Source organism: Fringilla coelebs (genome assembly GCF_963513975.1).
Source record: "Fringilla coelebs genome assembly, chromosome: 16".
Lineage (NCBI taxonomy): Eukaryota > Metazoa > Chordata > Aves > Passeriformes > Fringillidae > Fringilla > Fringilla coelebs.
Genome location: NC_140042.1, coordinates 11,320,568 through 11,342,299, shown reverse-complemented (window position 1 = coordinate 11,342,299; position 21,732 = coordinate 11,320,568). Strand labels below are relative to the sequence as shown.

The following is a 21,732-nucleotide window of genomic DNA, read 5'->3' as shown; positions in this document are numbered from 1 at the left end:
CCTCAAAAGGCCAGTTCTAACCTAATTTGAAAGGGGGTCTGAGAGAAGGCAGTAGTGTGGCATTTACCAGCTGGTGCAGTGATGTCTGTACCCTGCTCGGGATCATTTTCCCGTTAGAATGTCACCGATGGAGGGAAGAACACAAGCTCCCTCCCCAGAAGTTACCGAGGTGTTTATGTGTGAGCCCTAAAGCCACACATCACCCAGCCTTCTGCTCTTCTTCAGCCCACTGAAATCTGTTGAGTAACAAAGTGTATTTCAGTAATAGAACCTTGTTTCCAAACCCGCAGAGGATTTACTCTGGTGTTTTACTGTGTCTCTTCACTGGCATAAAGATACTGTGCAGGTAGGGTCAATGGGGCATCTTGTTTTTTTCCTTGTAATTCACTTCTGGTCTTCCAGGGAATTGCTAAGTAACTCTGAGTAATTAAAAAAGTCATTCTCATTTATTTTCTGGCATGGACACTGGGCAGAATGTGTGACATCATTACCCATCCATGGCAACAAGCTATCGTGAACCAGTAGGGCTTCAGCAGTAGGATCAGTTAAAAGGAACATTTTCCTTGAGAGAGAGTGTTTAAATAAACACAGTAATCATCAACACTACAGACCACATTTTGCTCTGCAAAACTACTGAAAGCTGTATATGGCTGGGAATATAATAGTCTTTATGTTCAGGAATACACTGTTAAGCAGCCATAGCATCATTCTGAGCTCCAGCCATCTATTTCTCACATCTCCAAGTTGTATCTGTAATCTGTAAAAATGCCTCGGTAGTTCCACAAACCAGGCAGCTGCTACCTCCTTGCAATTGCAATGTTTGGGTGATACAAAGTTAATGAAGCAAAGTGAAATGTTTTGTTAGACTAACTAATGCAGTGAGACAAAGGGAGCAAGCCTCGGGGCACCAGTCTTAAATGAGATCCCAAGCTCGTCTCTTTTTTCCCAGCTACATTTGCAGAGTTACTTGAAAGTTTATATCAGCCCCACAAACACCATGTCTTAGAGGTTTTATCAGTTCCCTTCTCATAAATGTGAACCAGAGCACTCATACACCCAAATGATCACTTCCCTGCAATGATCTACCACTGTCAACTCCCAGTGAAATCCAAGGGAAAGCAAAGGGTATAGAACAGCAGGAACATTTAACCCAGCTGGGTACAAGCTGTTAATCAGGCATGAGACGCTTATCAGTGACACTCTGTGTCTTGGAGAGGTTTTGTTCTAATCTTGGGGCCCACAAAGTTTGTACATGTGCTTATTTTTAGAAACATTAAATAATCTATTTTAGACATCAAGATGTGTGGAGGTCCTTGTAGACTCTGTCTAGACTAACTTTACTGTAAACCTAGGTCAGAGCCTACTAACCCCAGGTCCTTTTTTGACCAGACTGATGACAAACATTCATTTCAAGGGTAAATCAACTCTACATAAAGCTTTCATTTCCACAGCACCATATTTTTAGGCATTAATTCCCATGCTAGGGAACAAATAATTCCTGTAAAGTCAGAAAACTAAAAACATAGTTAACAAAACAATTTCATGTATTCATTGGAAAATGTTCATAATGAAAGGAAAAAACCAGTAGTGCAAATTAGTTTCTCTAGAGACTCAGTTTCAATTTCCTGAGGTCTTTGAATGTTAAATTAGGATCTTTAGCATTAAAGATTCCCATTTTTAATCTAGGCTTAGCTTTATGGAGAAGGAACACTTTGCTTTGCATAGACTAGGTGTTGGTTGCATCTGCCAAAGTCAATCTGCTGCTCAGAACAACAAAGATAATTCAGAATATGCTCTCAAAGTTGCAGTCAATTATTAGTCCCCAGAGTGTGATGCAGCAAAAGTATCAGTCTCTTCCAGCCTGAGCATGGCAAAGCTTGTGTAAGTAACTTTTACCCTCTCTGTTCTGCTTGCAGGGTTGCCTGGGTGCTGGAGGATTCAGAGGGTATTTTGCTTCCCAGGACTTTTCCTGGGTAAAATTCATCTCTAGGGCAGTTCCTACCCAACTGTTCTGAACCTGTGCTGTTCAGGCACAGCAGAATCCCACTGAATTCCTCAATATTCCCCAGTGTTTCTTTATTTCATATCCTCTACCCTGACTGTATTTGTGAAGAGGTGTTCCATTACTAGATTATTTGCAAACTGAAGAAGGGAGGGATTCCCCCAATGTTTACCCATCTGACTGTAGGAAAGCCAGCCAGTGCAAATGGGCACCAAAGACTGCAATTAATTGCTGCCATGGCAACAAGCACAATCAACACATCTAATTTCATTCACAATCCTTTTCCAGGAAATATCACCGTTTTTTCTCCTGTTTTTGTTGTTGTTCTTTTTGTTGAATGAAGAATTAAATTCAAATGCAGTTTTACCATTCAGCCTTCCAGTAAAGCTAATGGGATTCTGGAGTTTATTGTTCTTTTAAACTTACCACAACTACTTCCCTGTGGCTCAAAAGAGAAAAGCTGTGAGACAATAAACACTTTTACAATTTTCATACTCACTGCCCCTGGAAATTAGTAACTATTGCTTGTTGATCTGAGGTTTGGCTATTCCTTCCCAGATTTAGTATTTTCATCATGTGCTTGTACACATCCAGTTTTGAGGAGTCACAACCTGCAATGAATTTTTAAAAAGACTGACCAGTCACAGTTTATCTCTGATGAGAGACTACAAGACATACAGTGTCCTGACTCTTACTCAGTATTACCTGATCTGCCAAAAAACCCCACGGAGCCTCAACACACAACAATGAATTCAAAGGGGGATTGCAGGAGGGACACACCTGAAGCAACCAGCACAGCCAACTTCTTGGTACTTGATCAATGGATGAAACTGGCCCAATTCATCATCTCAAACACGCAATTAAACCTTGGTAAAGTTGCCTGGCATATGAGGTAAATTTAAACAAATTCCTAGGTCACCTGGCTGTGAAGAAGAGAGGAAATTCACCTTGGGGTACATCTCGGGAATTTGCAGCCGAAGCCCTCTTGTGTGTGGTACAGAAACTGCAGCTGCCTAAACAATTTTCGTTATCACCCACATTATAACATCTGTAGCCACAGGTCTTCTGCAGCCACGAGATATTCCTGCTTTGCCCAGATATTCTCCATATGTGAAATGAGGTATCAGAATTTCTTAGAAAAGCAAATTGCAGTAGCTCCATTTCTCACGTAATGTGCCTTTGTGTTTTAAAGTCCCCATGTAATGCAGCTTTTTAGCTACTTCTCTAATTATACTAAGCCTGTGCACCAGTAAGTGCCTCTTGCTGCAGACTGGTGAGATTTTGTGACAAATACAATCTGCTTTGCCTGCTTAGTACTCCATAGCAGTGAGAACATGCCAGCAGAGAGAGACACTGCAGTAATAATTTATGTGGCAGTGTATCACCATGGGAAGTAAAATAATGTTCTGCTCTTTCACAGGAGACAGATAAAAGGAGGACAAATCTCCAAAGCATTTTTGTCAGATATTCATCCAATAAAATTCCCCACAGAAACTGCAATGAGATATGTGAATGGCTTCTGTGTTTGCCATTTCATTGCCACTCAAAACTCTTGACTATAAAAATAGGGAAAGATTATTTCATTATTTTAATAATTATTTTAATAATTCTTAGCCTTTGTTGAGGAAGGCAGATGATGAGGAGACATCTAGAAATAGATACAGAATATAAATTACATTCCAAGGTTTGTTTAATCATTGACGAACACTTCCTACTACTCAAGAAAAATACAAGGATCATCTTTAGCAATTGACATTAGCATCATATGACTAGTAATTACTATGTAAATGCCCACTTTTGAACAAGATCCTCCTGCTGAAAGATAAAACAACTTCAGCAGCCCCTACAGACTTGCCAAGAAGGTGAACTAGAACTCAGATGGGAATTTGGAGCACACCTCTGTCTCTGATTTTGCACAGAGGGCAGGTCAGCATGTCCAGCTGCTGATGTGTCCCGTGCCCACACACCATTGACCCTCTGGACTGATCACACATTCCCAGGGCCAGACCAGGGGCCAGCTCTCCCTGCAGATGAGCTCAGCTGGGGAATGGCTGTCTAAGACACCATGGTCCAAAAGGTAGATACTAAAATCTGCTGGTCTAACTCCCAGGCAAATTTCTGTGGGTAAAGCCTGCTAAAGACTCTGGTTATGATGTTTTCACTCAGTGATTAACTCAGTCTTGTTCATTTCACCTGGTTTATATGTAATCAAAAACTCTTCAGAATTAAGCAACTAAACCCCCAATTCCCTAAACAAGCGAACAGCTGTTGCTCCAGCTAATCTTACAGTGGTACTAGAATTCTGACATTAACTGGACTAAGGCAGAAACGCCTTTTTGCCTCCGCAGAGGTTTTCCCTCTTTGTTTTCAAGCCGTTTGTAGATTTTGGATAGCATTACAGACGAACCGAGACAGGGCAAGTGATGCTAGAAACAATAAAAGAACGCGAGTGGGAAACCCGTGTTGAATCTCCGAGCAAGTCCTGCGGATGCTTCAGCGCAAGGCGGACTGGCGGGGCCGGCGCTGCCCGCCTGCCCTGGCAGGCTCTCAGCGGGTTTAGCGCCGGTAACTCTGGAACAGGCGAGCCCCGACCGAGCACAGCGCGCACCCCGCGGGGGCCGCCGGGCAGCGGCGTCAGCGGAAGGAGCCGGAAGGAACGACACCGGCAGGGCCGGAGCGGCGGAGAGGCGGGAGCCGAGTGGGGAACGCGGAGAGGTGGGATCCGAGCGGGGAGAAGGGGGAGAGGTGGGCTCTTGAGCGGGGAGAAGCGGGAGAGGTGGGATCTGAGCGGGGAGAAGCGGGAGAGGTGGGATCTGAGCGGGGAGAAGCGGGAGAACCGCCGAGGAGACGCGGGACCTGAGCGGGGAGAAGTGGGACGGGCGGGTCCGGCCGGGAAGACGCGGATCCTAACGGGGGACGCGGGACCTGCCGGGAGACCCGGGACAAGCTGGTCCCACCATGGGGACAGGCGGGTTCCACCATGAGGACCCGGGACAGGCGGGTCCCACCATGAAGACCCGGGCCAGGCGGGTCCCGGCCGCGCTGAGCCCCGCGGAGGCTCCGGCGGTGCCGCCGCGGGAAGCGGAGCCCCCGCGCACATCTGCCGGTGCCGGGGCACTGCCGCAGCGCTGCGCTGGCTCCCGCGCCCAGCCCCGCCGGGACAGGGCAGGTTTGGAGCTGGCAGTTCACAGAAGTGCGCAGCCACAAATACAGAGACCGCTTCTGAAGGCGGAGTGTTGTGGGTGTGGGTAGGTATGATGGTCCGGCAGGGAGCTGCTAAGCTGATCACGGGTCTGAAGCATCTCTCTTACCAGGAAAGGCTGAAGTTGAGGAGAGGTGACTGAAGGGGACCTTCTTAATGTGTATAAGTATCAAAGGGAGGGCCCAGAGCAGGGACCGGGCTCTGCTCCCTGGGGCCCAGCAATGGGGCAGGAACTGATGCCCGGGAAGCTCCACCTGAACGTGAGAACAAACTTCCCTATGCAGGGACCGAGCACTGGGACAGATTGCCCACAGAGAGTGTGGAGTGTCCCTCGCTGGAGATACTCCAGAACCATGTGGAGATGATCCTGTGCTCCAGAATGCCCCTGCCTGAGCAGGGAGGTGGAACCAGATGGGCCACTGTGGTCCCTTCCAGCCTGAACCAGTGATTTTGTTCAAGCACAACTGGATAATAGCAAATTTACTATAATCATTCAAGATGGTAATGCCACCGCACGAAGTGGCCTTACTCCCTTTGAAAATCTGGACTAGGCATTGTAATTCTCTGCAGTCATGGTAACGTTTGTTTTTTTCCAGGGAGGTTGTTTGTAACACAAGCAAATTAGCAGCTCTTCCTAAAATACACTGTGGCTGCCATTGAACTACTGACAGGTATATATTTGAGGATCCTGTGAAAGAGAGCCTTGGAGCATTGCTACTTTATTGAACAGTGTCGTCTGACTTTTATCATCTGAAATACTGCTGGAGCAATGTTCAGACAGTGCCAGGCTACCACTAAAAGCTGCCTGTGTTTGGTTTTAGGTTGAATATCCTGATGAGTAACTCATCTCGGAGCGTGGTGGAGCTTGCACGATCACACCTCCACAGAAACAATGTCCTGAGTTTCCCTTGGTGAGCAGAACTTACTGGACACCTGTAAATGGAAGAGAATGGAACCCCTTTGTGGCAGCACTGCATCAGGGGCTGTTTGAGCACTGCAGATGCTCCTCTCACCAGCCCCCCATGGGAGATTTAGCAGAGAAGGAGATGGATAACCCCACGTTTAGAAGTGACACTGTGCTGTCTGATGTGCACTTGCACTGCCCAAGCAAAAGACACCTCATGGTACGGCTGAATGCAGTTGGACAGCCAGGTAATGGATGCTGGCTGATGGAGCTGTGTTTTAACTGTAATCTTTGGAAGGCTGAATCCTCCTCTAAGTGGTTGATATTAATAGTTACATATTTTATTCCAGCTATAAGCAGAATCACCTCCTACTCAATCTTTAGAAAGAACGCTAGCTGTGCTAGCCTCATGAAATTGACTCCAAAATTAAAACCTGTAGACAGCTTGTCTTAAAAATTAAACTTTAAATTACTTTTTGAGAAAAAGTAACCAAATTTACTCATTTGTATGTTTAATTTAATGGTTCATTGAGCAAAATTGTCAATATAGCACTTTGGTAGTTGTTATTTAAAATAATGTGGTGATGTTTCTTATATACAAACAAAAGATGAGAACCCAGGGGTTTTAAAAAGTGTAACTTAAGTTTAAAATATAAACTAGCAGTAATTAATTTTTCAAGTTTAATTAAATGTTTACGTGATGGCTTACCATCTATTCCAGGGGATAAGAAAACTCAGCATAGCAATGGCTTTAACTGACATAGAATTTGAAGAGTCAAGGCTATAGAGGAAATGAGTTGGCAAATGCCCCTGGCTGATTGCCAGCTTGTAGGTTGCTATAAAGTTGTCAAGGGAACTGACCTTGAAGCTGCTGACAAAATGTTCTGTACAAAAGTCCTGCTGTGACAGAAGTGTTAATTGTTTTTTCAAACCCAGTTGTGACATCAAAAGAGTAACTAATGCAGCTGTTCTTGTATGACAATGTGAAAAATTATCAAAGTAGGCCTGACAAGGAAATGAATAATAATTTTGGCCCTATTCAGGTCAAAACCCAGGTAATTAATGCTGTGGTGGGTCTTCATGCTGTTTGAAATGTGTTAGCTGTGCTTGTGCTTGGAGCAAAGAACCTTTCAGCAGAAGTGACAGTGTGTTCTACCTACTTCAGTGAGCTCTGTCTGGGACACTCCTCTGGATATTGAGGCAAGAATTGCATTGTAGTATGACAGCCTTTAGTGCCATAACAATCTACCAGGAGGGCCACTGAGCTGTGTTTTGGGGAAGTTTTTGGGGATTTAGTCTCTTCCCCTTTGAGTCAGTTTGCCTTTCCACCTTTTGAATGCTGTAGAAATGCAGAGGAACAGAATGGACTTGGAGAACAAAGCATTTCATTCACTGATGGCATCCTCTATTCCAATTAGTTCCATTTGGTCATCATGCAAACAGTGGAGACTTTAAAAATGCTAGGACAGGCATTGAAGATTTTATTAGATCCAGCTAAAAATGGTCTCACTAGAGAGGAACCTCTGTCAGATTTCAACATCTTGCCTACTAAAGAAACTGGAATAGAACTCCATAAACTGTGAAATTGTTGAAAGCAATTTATCTCTTCCTTTTTGTTGGGAATGTACGTAGATGGAAGGACTATAGAATGGCTGTGCTTCCTTATGTATGGTATTCAGACAGTACAGATTCCTGTAATTAAAATTGCAAGGTCCATGTTTTAATAACGTAAAATTTTAATAGAGGCTGATGTCACTGAGTGATTGTTGCAAAAAAATTTTAATTAATTGGTCATTAAGGATAGCTTCAGTCATTTAATCTCTTTGAATAATCAGTCTGAACACTTCAAAAATATTACAGAAGTGTCAGCTTTGCCTCATGTGCAGTTATTTCCGTTCTTATATACTGAGCCAATTTCAAGGCTTGAAGTTGCTTGAATTCCTAAAGACTTCCAAAGCAGTAAACAAAAATTCAACTTGTCTTTTACTAGAACATGTTTCTTTCTTACCAGATAGGAATCTTAACCAAAATAAAGGAATTCTAACTTATATTAATTCTGCTTTCAGCTTAGTCTGAACTTCTGTGACTTTTGGAGGGTGTAAGAGGGCATCCCCTCTGCCAATGGTTAAAATAAATATTACTAAATTACTGTCAATAGTTAAAATAAATATTACTAAATCAGATGAATGTGCCCATTGTGGCTGTGCAGATGCTGAGTCAGCCAGTGGACTGTGAAAGTGCTTTGTTAATTTCTGCTGACAGAACTTAATAACAGAAGTATTTCCTCATAGCAAATAAAACTGTATCTCAAGTTACCTGTGTCAAGATTTACTCTATAGATTTTTAATCCATGTAATGCACACCAGAATCTCACGCATGTGGAAGTTGTGCACAGGTTCTGCCTCATCTGGTGTTTAACCTTTCCCCCCACACTGTGTTCTTACAGTGTTCCTGTCATATTTCAAACTCCTTTGGAGCACAGAAGATTTGGCATCTGGGAAACACGTGAGAGAAATCACCACAGGAAGAGAACAGCAGTGCAGAAGTGGAGATGAACTGTGTGACAAGGACAGGAGTAACGTGAGAGAAGAAGGAGAATTAAATAGTGAAGGAGTAGAAGCTCTGCTGGATGATGATGGAGACTTGGAAGTGGTCAGAAGGCCTCGAAGTGCCTCTGATTTGCAAGCAGAGGATCTTTTGAGGGATATAGTGTGCCCTGTAATTCTGATGAAAGGGAAAGAAGATGCTTTTGAAGATGAAGAACAGGAGTGCACTTGCAGTGATGTTGTTAAAATAGGTAAATAACAAGTTTTCAGTCAGGAGAAATGCGGCAGATATGTTTCAGTAAAACAAAAGAAAAATAGGTTTTCTGTAGAGATGGAACAGCAGTTTGTTAAGTGAAAGGAAATAATGATCTCAATACTGTGATGTTGCAAATAAAAGTTTACTTTTTTTCTCTGAAAGGGATTTGGGCAGTTGTATATCATGGAGAACTCAGTGCTCCTTAGTTAGAGCAGGTGTTTGGCATTATCCACCATTCTATAGAATGAACAGTGTTTAGTTCTATATTTGAAAGGGAAGCATAGCCTTAGTTTCAAACTTGCCACTGTGGAACTTGATTTGAACAAAGCAACTTGGAGGTAATTCTTTTCTGTTCTCTCTCATTTCCACAGAACACACTATGGCAACCCCCTTGGAAGACGTTGGCAAACAAGTACGTGTTCTGCCTTGTAGCATCCTGATTTTCATGGAATGTGCTTCAGAGCTGATTCAGTTTTAAGTGCTTCCCTTGTCCCCAGGTCTGGCGTGCTGCCTTCCTTCTGGCTGATTACATTCTCTTTCAAAGGGACACGTTCAGGGGTTGCTCTGTGCTGGAGCTTGGAGGTGGCACTGGAATTACCAGCATTATCATGGGAACAGTTGCCAAGAGAGTTTATTGCACAGGTAAGGCAGTTTTTTCAGTTAAATGTTTCAATGAAACTTGCCAAACCGGTGCTTTCATCCTGGTATTTTCAGACTCGTCTGTTCAGTCATAGTTAATAATTTTTATTAGTGCATATAAATTTGTGTTATTTACTGAAAAATAACAGGAATTTTCTCAAGGGGCTGAGAAAGCTCAAGAGTTTAAAAGCAAGATATGTTGCAGTGATAGTGTGTCCAGATTAAAATAGGTAGTGTAGGAATCTATCTTCCTTCTTCAAGGGTTGCTCAGAGCTCAGTACTGAAAGACAAAAGGAAGAAGGATACTAGGGAATCAATCATCAGTGGACAGAGTTGCTCTGAATTTTTCTTTATCTCATGGGCTTGAGAGAAACTTTGAGTATTAGTCTGAGAGGCATACATGGCCCATACAAAATATTCTTGGTTTTAATATCCTTCTAACTTCTTTTCCAGATGTTGGTGAAGATCTCCTGGCCATGTGCGAGCAAAATGTTGCATTGAACAAGCACCTGATGGAGCCAGGAGGTGGGTGCTGTATGGTCAGATTTTGACTCTTTGCTTTAGCCCAGGTGCTGTGTGAAAGGCCATTTGTGACTGATGTAATCTTTCTTCACTCCCAGGAGGGGAAATTAAAGTGAAAGAACTGGATTGGCTGAAAGATGAGTTCTGCACTGGTAGGTGCTTATAATGGCTCCTTTTAGATTTGGCTTGGTGTTTGGTGTTACATATTCAAAAGCCTCTCTTGGACCTCAAAGAAAATTCTGATCAATGACAGTACTTGATACTGCCAGTTGAAAAGGTTTTAAGTTTGTTAGACTTTCAAGTAAAGATTCTTTTAATGAAGAATAATTTTTTTAAAGCACAATAAAAAGGAAGATTAATCAAATCTTATATAAGGATATATCTGGGGTTTTGTTTAAAGCTGTGCTTGCTTTAATGTATTTAAAGCTGTGATCTTGCCACAGGATTCTGAATTCTGAAGTGAAAGAAAACTTTTGCTTGCCAGTCAGCCTTGGGAGGGTTGGACATAACACAGAGGAAGCAGAGGACTGGGGGAATTTCAGTAAATGAACAGGGAAGGTTTTGATTTCCCTTCAGTGGTGTGCTGTGTTTATGGAGTAGCAGCTGCCCACAGGAGCTAAGGAGTTCCTTTTCTCCAGTCATTTGAGACATTTAATCATGTGCACCAAAGCCATATTCTTTCTTCCAGATCCTGAAGCTCCTTATAGCTGGTCTGAAGAAGAGATTGCTGATTTGCTTGATCATTGTTCTGTGATAATGGCAGCTGATGGTAGGAAATACAAACAGTAAGCTTTTCAATCAAACACTCAAGCATTATGAGTAATAATTTAAACATACCTAATTTGCTTTTAAAATCTCATAGGTCAGATCCTTACCTAATTTGCCAAACCTCTGCCTTAAGTGTTCCTGCCTGTATTTTTCTTTTCTAAACACTTATATTTACATTCTGAATTGGCAATTATGAGAACAGATGTTGCGAGCTGTAGCTCTTCCTTTTCTTTGATGTGTCCTGCTTTGAGAGGAGATCTGGTTATAATGGTAAATTAATTATAGCCTGGTGTGGGTTTTTGTAAGGAAAGAGGCTCTCTACTCTCTAATATCCTGGGGTTTTTTTAGCTTTGTAGTAAGATTATTTCCAGGCTGAGAGAATTCTTGTCAAAGCTTGTAAATTGTCTGACAAATGATTCCCATTCTGATGAGAGAAAGCTTAAAGAAAGCCATAAATAGCAGCAGTGAATACTCTTACAAGGTCAGTTGTTGCCATTAAAAATGTACTTTGCACTTAGATAAAAGAGTGACTTGTTTGATTTGAGTAATCAAACTAAGGCCTGTTGTTTCATAATGGACACTTAAGTAAATTATATCCTTAATTATACATATGCTCTTAATCCTGTTTTTTAAAGTGTTCTATGATGATGACCTGACTGATGCCTTGTTCAGAACTCTGTATAGAATCACACACAACTTGAGAAATTCTTGCACAGTTTACTTAGCACTGGAAAAGAGGTGAGTATTACCAAGAACTTAATATAAAAAGCACTACAGCTTTGTGTGTTTTAATTAAAGGTTGGCTTCTGATTTTCATTGTATCAGATGATCACAGGCTGCAGCATATGCTCATGATAAGCTTTTTTTTTTTTTTTCTACAGGCTTAATTTTTGTCAGTTCAGAATTTGAATTTAACAAGAGTTTGCCTTTTGTTGTCCTACCTTTGAGATACCCTCTGTGCAAACAAGGATGAATAGGTGGCTAGATTGATATAATGCCTGATAACATTTGCTGTGTATTTTTGAGGTCACAGAATGGAATCAAGTGGTTTAGAATTAGGGGATAGATTTCTTAGCTTTCTTAGCTTGAGCAACTCTAGAACAGTTTCTCTTGTTTGCTTTCAAGGAGTCAATGAATGTTTTTAAGTAATTGTGTGTTGGACTCCATAAGCTGATACAGAAATAGGCTTTGCTTAAATCTCTAGAGATATGCAAGTAATAACTCTTCCTGTGGTTTGCTGCCAGGTGTTTGTCCAGGAAGCCAAGCCAATGATTCTGTTGTGGCAAAGTGCCCTAAAATCAATGGAAAAGTTCATCCAAGAGTTATTGTGTACTGATGCTGACATAACATCTTTTCTGCTTTTCAGGAATGGGGAGTGTACATTTTTTTGGCTGCTGAAGGGAGTTAATCATGCTGAGAAGATTGATTTTTTTTTTCATTAGCTGAGGGAAGTTACAAACCTATTTAAGATGCCAGTATAGGAGAGATGTTCTAAATGAAATACTCTTTTGCCAGGCTGAACTTCACTTTAAGACATATGGATATTACATGTGAAGCCTACAGTCACTTTAGAAATACTCTAAATGATCTGGAGAACCTCCAAGATGGAAAAATGAAATATACAGTGGAGCACATGAAGCCTGATTTCTGCCAGTTCCTTTTTTATGAACGGATTGAGCAGTTGGTAAGTGGCATTCATGAAAATAAATGTAATGTGTCAGGCTAATCATCTCAAATTAGTTACCAGATGTTTATGGAACATGAAGGAAGAACAGGAGAATAAACATTATCTTTTCTTTCCACTTAGTTGTTTTTTTTTGTTGTTTAAAATGATCCTTGTTTGTGCTTCCATAATCTGTAGTAGATTGACACATCCTGGTTTTGGCTGGGACAGGATTGATTTTCTATCACCAGCAGTAGGGTGGCTGAGATTGCCCTCAGTTCCTCAGAGGATAAGAAACCTTTACTTTGTAAAATGCCATTTTTTGTGACTGAACTGGAAAATGGGACCAGTATCTCTTGTCATTTATTTTCTTGTAGGAGAGCTTTCATTTCACACTTTCAGTAATTCCTTTCTCAGTTCAGAGGTCAGGACATAATGTTCTAATAACTGTGAAGAAGTCAATTAGCTGTAAACTTCTGTTTTTGAGGAACATGTCAGATATAATATTTCTGGTTATCTAATTTCCTCTCAAGCACTTATGGTTCTCTTTCTCCATTTTTTTTTCATTTTTTTCCAAATTTTCTGCTCTTAGGAATAATATGCAGGGTAACAGCTAACAGACTTCTAGAACAATCCAATCTAATGAATCTTTTTAGAGGAGATGCAATTCTTGCACTGGATTGCAAATCTGGTACCAAGAAATTATGTTGTTGTTGTAAACATACTGTGTGTATGCAGGGTGAGGTGACAGGAGCCACAGCTACTTCATGAGATTGATTTTTTTTTACTTAATGCTGATACCTTCAGGCATAAAACATGTAAAACTTGTTTAAAAGTTTTAAAAGTACACAAAAGTAAACCTGATTTATAGATAAATGTGTAAATTCATTCCCTGGCTGCTTTGAGGAAGGCTGCTGACCCTTGAAATCTCTGCATTTTTAAAATACCTCTGTTTTTATTTATCATTAAGTCTCAAAAATGTCATGGTGAAGAGTATGTGATAGTCTGCTTAATTATCCTCTGTGGAGCAGACAAAGCATATATTAATATATTCTAAAGAAATGAAGTGTTAAGGATTTTTCATCCTTGTTGTCTGTAGGATTGAGAAGGGGTTTGTGTTTATATAAAGCCATGCATTTGTGAGACTTTGATTCCTCAGTGAGTTATTTCTTCAGCTGTTTTTTCACCAGCATTATTGAAACCATTTGTCAACACAGGCTAAGAAAAAGAGCAGGATTATCAGTCAAAATACTTAGGATTAGCAGGATTATCAGTCAAGATCATGCAGATCCGTGAATCATAGAATATTCTGAGTTGGAAGAGACCCTCAAGGACAATTGAATCCAACTCTTAAATGAATGGCCTCATACAGGGATCCAACCCAAAACCTTGGCATTATTAGCACCATGCTCTGACAACTGGGCTAATTTCAAACTATTTTAAAACAAACTACTTTATACTAAACACACATTATTTTTTTTTAAATCATGCCACAAGAATGAAGCAATCAGCTATAGTGCTCTGTTTCAAATTGTTCCAGGAAATCACAGACATGGAATTGGTATCCATCCATAGATGGATACTATCTATAGATGGAGGTAGAGGGTATGTCTTAAAACTTGTCTTGCAGTGAGCATGTGGAATTTTTTCATAATTGCAACCTACTGATGTGAGAAAATACCTGTATGTATTTTTTCTGCTCCTACAGGAATTGTGGAAGATCGTGGCTGAACACCTAACGTGACAGGCCCATGAGGAAAAAGATCTTTACCTAAGGAGAAAGGCTATTTTGATGTTCTGTTAAGATAAGGATTTTCATCCCAAGAAAAGCATTTTCCTGGTGGAGTTGTGTTCTTAGAAAGTATTGCAATGCAGTTTTGCTTTACTTTTTTGGTTTTGGCACTTGGTTTCTTGGACTTGTGCAGTTGGACATGATCTTTCTGATGTTTCCAAGTACCTGCTGGATGCCAGGCAGTGGCAGTGACACAGTGACTTGCTCTTTGGGTTGATGACTTCATTTTTAGAGTTTGGCAAAGAAGTATTTAACCTTTTCCACGTGGCTGATTTGCAGATGTCGTGCATTTCCCTTTTTAGTTTACACAACATGGACACCGTTCTCAGTCTTATCCCAGTTTCACATATTATTTGTATTTATGGACACTTGTGAAACAATGTTCTGGGCAAGACTTTTTTGTCATGAATTAACTTTTCTTTAAGAAATTTATTTATGGAATTGGCCCTTAATTCTCGGTTTGTCCTATATAAATCACTCTAGTTTAGGGCCACTCTCTGACTTGAAAGGAAACAAGATGCATTCTGTTTGAGCCTCTAAAAATACTCCACAGAGGTTTTGGAGTAGAGGAGGTCAACCCTATATTGTCCTGCAGGAGTTTTAAGCTATTCTGTCCTGGGCAGATTGAGGGTGAGAAGGTACCCCATGAAGGGAGATGTTACAGCTCTTGAAATATTTGGAATTCTACCCTCAGCATACACATACATGTGAGGCTTGGGGGTAGGGAAGTGGCCAAGAATGTCTTGCCCAAACAAAATTGGGCCTCCAATGTCTTACTTCTGGATTAAAATAAAATATTTATTAAATCTTTCCTGTGTTATTAATGAATCCAAAAATCTGCTTGCACTTTGATAAAAGGTATGTGCACTGTTTGTTTCTATCACTTTGCCATAAGTACACTGCCATGGGAATCCTTGTGCCCACTGCATTCCTCAGCACCAGGAGAGGGTCAGTGATGGAGCTGCTCCAGCCTGGGACTTGTGGGAGTGTGCAAGATGTTCATCAAAAGCATCTGATGGATTTCTTGAAAGCCTGTTTTACATTTGGTATAGGTCAGTTATTTCAAAACCTGCTTATATGTCTGAAGAGCTATTTTTTGTGTTCTTTAATGGGATGAAAGGGTATTAGATGATAATGGCCATTCCCTGTGAGTACAAAGTAAAAATTACATTATATTAGCATGTATCTGTCTAGATTAACACAAAAATTCTCTCTTAGAACCCTCATTTATCTTCAAAGATGAAAAACTGTATTTTAATCCAAAGATTCCCAAACTAATGTTTGTTGGTTTGTTATGTAATGTTGCTAACTTTGGTAGATCCAAAGTTATCCAATTATTTTTGAATGTAGCTGCTTATTTCAGTAGTGACTTTTTGAAGGCTGTACAAGAATGTACAAGGCAGATGTGAAATTGTATGAGCAGTTAAGGAACCCTGTGGTTTTTCTCACACAGGATTTCTCAAAGTCTTTGGAATCATCAACAGAAACTCACCTGCAAGTCCATCATTTCTGTCAAGGAAGAGAAAGGAGGCACTTAATTTAAAACCTATGAATATTTCTACTCAGCTGGGGAGGTTAAGTTTTCATTTGGAAAACTGATTTTCTCTTTTGCTAAATAAAGTTATCAGGCCGATGGGAGCATTTCTGGGTCTGGTTGGAAAATCCAGCAGTCATCCAGATGGATCATTTTCTGGAGAGAGGAGCATAGAGAAGGTGAAGGGGAACCTGTGGAGCCCTTGCAGTGCACTTAGTTCTGATAAAAGGGAGGAGTGTCCGTATCTTCTTGGGAAGTATGGTAATGGATAGACACATGATCTTCCAGTAGGAATGTGGTTTGAAACAAATGATTTTCACTTTTGTCACTGCCATATGGTGAAACAACAAATGCCTTTTCTCAGTCCCCACCCCTCTCCTGCTTTTATTTCTCTTAGGAGAAGCAAAGGTGACACAGTTATAGGAATTGGTCAGGAGAAGAACTTGGACTTTTATATGACACCCAAATGAGCATTGCAAACTAATTAACATTTATTTCTTTTAAATCTTTGTTGATGTGAAACTTGGAGAGTTGCTTTGTTGTGAACATTTGTGTGTCATTTTGCAAAAAAAAAAAGAAGTTGAAGACACTCCCTTGATGGGATAGATTCTGTATATTTGTCATTGTTGGGTGTTCTCAAGTGTAGGTGGCTATTTGTAGGCCATCCTTGTAGCTCCATCTGCTGTACAACACTTTGAGTCAAAACATTTTACAGTTTGTTCAACACCCTGTTCCTTTCTAGTTTGACAATATTGTATTTTGGAGTAACAGTTTAGGTGGCATGCGTGGTTCTGCACTTCTCACCTAGACTTGCAGATGAAGTTACAGTGGAAATAATCCTGAAAAGAAGGTGGTGTTTAATTGCCTGCTTTTTGACAGTAGCTTTGCCTCCAGCAGTTTAGGGTTTTCAGAAAACATTCTAGGAAAAGGTGGATGTACTTTGTCTGTGTGTGTGTGTGTGTGTGTGTGTGTGTGTGTGTGTGTGTGCGTGTGTGGTAGGAACTTCTCATTCCTTAGAAGATGAGGACTTCAATGGGATCTCAAAGTTTTATAGCAGGTAACTATCATAGATTGTCTGTTCATTAACTCGACCATTTGTGGACTTCTACATCCACCACTAGTGCCAGTTCCTTTCCCTTTTTACCAGAGAATTAAGGGCTATGTCCCTGGCAGTTGCATTTCTGGTTTTTTTGGGTTTTTTTTGCTTTGTTTTTTCATTCTGGTAGACAACATTTTAAAACTTGGAGAAATAATTTTTTCTGAGATTTCTACTTACTGAGCTTATTTTATGTTCCAGTTGTATATTTTCCCCTTTCATAGTGTGGTTATAGCAATTTTGCAGTCTGGATTCTGATGGTTTTCATTCCCAGAAAACCTAATTGTAAGTGTAGTTTTCCATTGGATCAATGAGGCCCAATCCAGCTGACTCCTGTGATCAGTCAGGGCATCAGTGGGGATCTGTTGCTGAGGGTATAAAGAAAGAGCAGAGCAGCTATTTTGATGGCAGTGGATATCTGGGTCCACTTTGGAGTTATGTGGAACTGTGCTCCCAATGTGGCAGTGCAGGGTGTGTTAACAAAGCTGATTTTCCTCAGTCCTGTGCCTGAAACCACAGAGTCAGACTGCCATGAGTGCGACAGCCAAATGCTGCTGGTGGTTTTAAAGACAGTTACTGGTGCTGAGTGTTGGGTACAGGAAACTGAAGACTGCTCCTGAAAAGTGGGTGCTGCATTCCTGTCTGCTTGTTATGGCATGGCAAGGAAAGCTGCCTGTCTCATAAGCTTGCAGAGATTTTTCAATCAGCAAGTAAATTGAGAATTATTCACTTAATGCTTAGTAACTTGTCTTTAAAATGCAGTTCACCTCCTGAGTGTGATCATGGCATTTGTAAGCTGAACACTTTGGAGGTTCACGTGAAGTAGGATTTGAAAATTTGCTCCTTCTTGCTGCCAGGCTGTCATGCTGTGACATAGGTCAAGAGGTTTGTGTTCTTTTACAGACTCATCTTGACCCTGACCTTCTGTGTGTCCTTTGCATCTGTGCTGGAAGTTGATGCATTAACAGCTTCCTCTTGAGAAATAACTGCCTCCTCATGCTGCCAGCAGTGCAGTCAGCTGTGTCAGTACAGCATATTGCCACATGGCCTCGGAGAAAGTTTCCCCCAGCAGATGGCACATGGAATTTCTTTAACAATACCAGCACCTGAAGGCAGTAACAAAATATCTACATATATATATATATGTGTGTGTGTGTGTGTGTGTGTGTTTATTAACACATTGCCCAGGCCAGCCCCACTGGTGTGAGCAAGAAGAGATGCAAAGGAACATCCCTAACTTGTGAGCAAGCTGAGTGTATTCTCTAAGCTTTTTGAGCAAATATTCAAAGGGGATACTCATCAGATAGTAAGATACCTAAAATGTTAATAATAATTAGAAGTAACGTAATTTCTGCCTCAAAGTTAAGTAAAAATACATATAATAAATTAGGCAAGAAAGTTGAGTTGGACAGAAGATGGCATGAAAAAGGTTTAGTGCTCTGTTCTTGTTCTATGGGATATCAGCAGCAGGTTTACATTGTAGGATGATCAGAAGGGGCACCAAGAAATTATCTGAAATTATCTGCTCTGTATCCCTCTCAAAGCAGAATCATATTCATCTGAGAATCTTGGTAAGTGTTTGTTATCAAAGGCTCTCATCATAGAGATCCTGTAATCTGTTCTAGTGCTTCCTTGTCCTTTATGATACAAATAGCTGACTGCCATCTGAATGGCTCAACTGCCGCCTCTCTTGCGATTTTGGACCATTAAATCTTTCTTACTGGAACAGACTGACAGACATAAGGGTTCTGGGCAGGGTAAGTGGAAATGAGGAGGCGTAGATGGCCTAGCCTCCAGTGGTGTGTGCAGGGACAGAAGGATCCTGTGACACCATCTGCAAATTGATGGTGTTGCAGCACAAAAGAGCAGCTCTGGCCTCTCAGAGCCCGCAGCATTCCTGCCTTGCTTGTGTTCTCTCCGTCTCTCCTGCCTGGTGGCCTTCAGCTGCTCTGCCACCATGGCTGCTCCAGGATACCCCGTGGAGCCTCCCAGGGAGGTCCGTGAGGGCTGGCAGGCTCTGACAGCTCTGCTCCCCTCTCTTGTGGGCATCCCTCTGAGTCCCAGCTCTGAGAAGTCACCTGGACGGGGAGAGGCTGCCCGTGTGCTGCTCACAGGAGAGGGACGGAGGTGTACATTTCTCTTATTGGCCTTCTGTAGCCAGGTCTTGGGTTTTGAAGAAAACCAAGGCTGTGAATGAGACATGAGAGTCCAGGTAGCGTTCAACGTGCTTGCCATGGGTTCTGTTGTGGATGAGGTACATAATGATATTTATTACTGGGCTGGAGCTTCAAGGGCAGCATTGTGCCTGCAGATACAGCATTGCTGTAGCAGAACCAAGCAGCAACTGAGCAGAAGGGCTCCTTATGGGATTTGGGCTGCTTCAGTCCGCTACTGTCCACAACAAAACCGAGTTTTGTCTAGGACAGGCTTAAATGCTCGTGAAGATTTTGGTTTTAAATTCGGAGTGTGACATAACACTAGGTTTAATTTGAGTTTCTAATCAGAGTTAGAAGACCAAAAGAGTTTCTCAATTGCTGCCTTTGCTAAATGATGTCCCAAGTAGCAATAAGGAAAGGACAGCGGGTCTTTGTGGAGCTGTAACAGTGCAAGCACGGATTGCCAGGGCGGTTAGGAGAGAGGCTCCGCTGCTCTTCTCGCGGGTGCACGATGGATGGAGGGAACAGGCTCGGCTGCCCTGGCTGCGGGGGGCGCGGGGCAGGCGGGAGGAGGGCGGGCAGCGCTCGCCGAGGGTCACGGCCGCCCCGGCCCCGCCGGCCCTCAGGGTCCGGCCGGCCCCGCCCTCCCCGGCGGGGGCGAGCCCCGTCCGCGCTCTCCCATTGGCCGCGGCGGGCGCGGGGCCGCGGGCGGCGGCGCTGATTGGCCGCGCCGCGCGGGGCGGGCGGGGCGCGGCGGGGCCGGCAGGACCGGCAGGACGCGGCCGGCCCAGCCCAGCGCAGCGCAGCCCAGCGCAGCCCGGCGCGGCCGCCGCAGCCCGCACCTCCCGGTGAGCGCCCGAACCGCGCGGGGCCGCGGACGGGCCGCTGCCTTCGCCGCCCGTCGCTCCCGCCCGGCAGCGGGACTCCCCGCGGGGCCCCGTCTCCATCCCCGCGGGCGGCGGTGCCCGCGTTGCCGGGGCAGCCGCGCGTCCCCCGCCGCTCCCCGGTGCCCTTCCGCCGGGTCCCCGGCCCGGCGCACCCTGCGGGGAGCGGGCCGCGACCGCGGGGCTTCCGCTGGCGGGCGGGGGTCTCGGGGGCCGCGGGGGCCGGGGCCGTCCTGCCCGCTCGGGGGCCCTGCCCTGCACTGCCCCGCCGGACCCGAGCGTGGGGTGGAGCCCGGCCCGCGGGCCCTGGGGACCGCGGAGCGCGGGAGGCTTCGTCGTTCCCCGCGCGTTCGGCCGCACCGGGCGGCGGGTTTGGGATGCTCCGTGCCCCGGCAGCGGCACCCGCGGCGGGCGGGTGGGCCTGGCGCGGACCTGCGGCGGGGAAAGGGAACCGGAGGGCACCGAAGAAAGCAGCTGCGCACGGTGGGGAGAACGGCGCTGCCTTTGCGGGGAGGGCGCCCCTGGCTGAAGTGCTGCAGGCAGCTGAGTAATGGTGTTGGTGGAGGCCTGGTGCTGCACTTCAGCTGGGGTTCAGCCGGGCTTGTCGGTTTCCTGTTTTCCAGCTGGTTCTGGTGATGCAAAACCCAAGCATGAGCCAAACCTCACGCTTTGGTTTCATACATCCTTAGCATCACTTCCCTTAGGGCGCTTAAAGTGACGTGGGGCTCTTCAGCCAGAGCTTTGCCCCTGCCTGGCTTGGCTTTTGCCTCTGTGATTCTCCATCTCTGTTTATTTCATAAACAGAGAAGGAAATGATATACAAAGAAACTGAACTGCAGTGGTAGGTTTCCAAGTAATTTTGTAATCAGTAATGAATGTTCAGGCTTACAAAGACTGGATTTTGCCCTGCAGTTCAAAGGCACAGTTGATGGATATGGGCTCTTAAAAGGGTCTTTGCTCTTATAGTTTGAAGCAAGGAATCTGGTAAAGGTTGAAAGCCAACTGGTATAAAAGGAGGGTAATAGTAGGGTTACCTTCTGGATGCTCTGCAGTAAGGAAATTACCTATTGAATCCTGTTATAATCTGGTTATTGTGTTATAAATTGAATTAGTAATTTTGCAGTGCTTATTGCACTGGGTTTTTGTTGCAATTTTCTGTTCTGTAGTGTCAGTATTGGGCAAATTCTGTCTGGGGGCAGTTTGTTTTCTCTGCCTGGAGTTACAAATGGAGGCTTGGAGGAAATGCAGGATCACAGCTCACCATACTGAAGCACAATGTATGCAAAGAAGGGTAATATCTGGATTTTGTAGTGTTTCTCATCTGTAGTGTTTATAGCACTCCTCAAACATCACTGGTCTGACTGTATAGATGGGAAGGCTGTTATTGTAAGTTCCATGCTGGGTAGCCTTGTGGACTGGGAGTCAGCATTCAGGTCTTCTGTGTCTGCAGTCTGTGCGTGGCTCCTCCTGGACACCCCGAGTGCAGAGGACAGTGATTCAGAGATCTGCAGATAAATGGAGACCTGAGTCCGTATGTGTGTGGTGCTGTTAGACAGGCTGACCTCTTGCAAATTACGTGTGGGAAAATGGGATAAAACTGTTTTATTAGCCTTTCATTAGGCCTTTAGTCTTCTGAGGGATGACAGCCTCGGAGGCATGCTGTATAGTGAGGTGTCTTGTGCATCCAAACACAAAGTAAAGTCAGATAAGTGGATAAAATTGGATATTTATGCCCAGAGGCAGTAAGCAAGCACAGCATGCAAATAAA

The 21,732-nt window shown here is 43.4% G+C and overlaps 2 protein-coding genes across 3 annotated transcripts in view; both read left to right on the top strand.

The window, feature by feature from the left end:
• The first annotated feature begins 4,654 nt into the window (after positions 1–4,654).
• On the top strand, positions 4,655–15,057 carry METTL22 (methyltransferase 22, Kin17 lysine). Of its 2 annotated transcripts, XM_084216308.1 has the most exons (11): positions 4,655–4,717; positions 6,026–6,356; positions 8,555–8,905; positions 9,282–9,322; positions 9,408–9,552; positions 10,003–10,074; positions 10,170–10,223; positions 10,760–10,840; positions 11,475–11,577; positions 12,355–12,523; positions 14,211–15,057. In XM_084216308.1, exons 2-11 carry the CDS (start codon positions 6,227–6,229, stop codon positions 14,244–14,246), a joined length of 1,182 nt encoding a protein of 393 aa, XP_084072434.1. In that variant the 5' UTR covers positions 4,655–4,717; positions 6,026–6,226; the 3' UTR covers positions 14,247–15,057. The 2 variants fall into 2 exon arrangements, with proteins under 2 accessions (XP_084072434.1, XP_084072435.1); XM_084216309.1 differs by lacking the exon at positions 10,760–10,840.
• A 4,766-nt stretch (positions 15,058–19,823) lies between these two features.
• Positions 19,824–21,732, top strand: part of ABAT (4-aminobutyrate aminotransferase) — a 48,068-nt gene continuing 46,159 nt past the window's right edge. The window contains exon 1 of the mRNA XM_084216317.1: positions 19,824–19,928. The gene's annotated coding sequence lies outside the window, so the exon portion shown is untranslated. The remainder of the gene's footprint in view (positions 19,929–21,732) is intronic.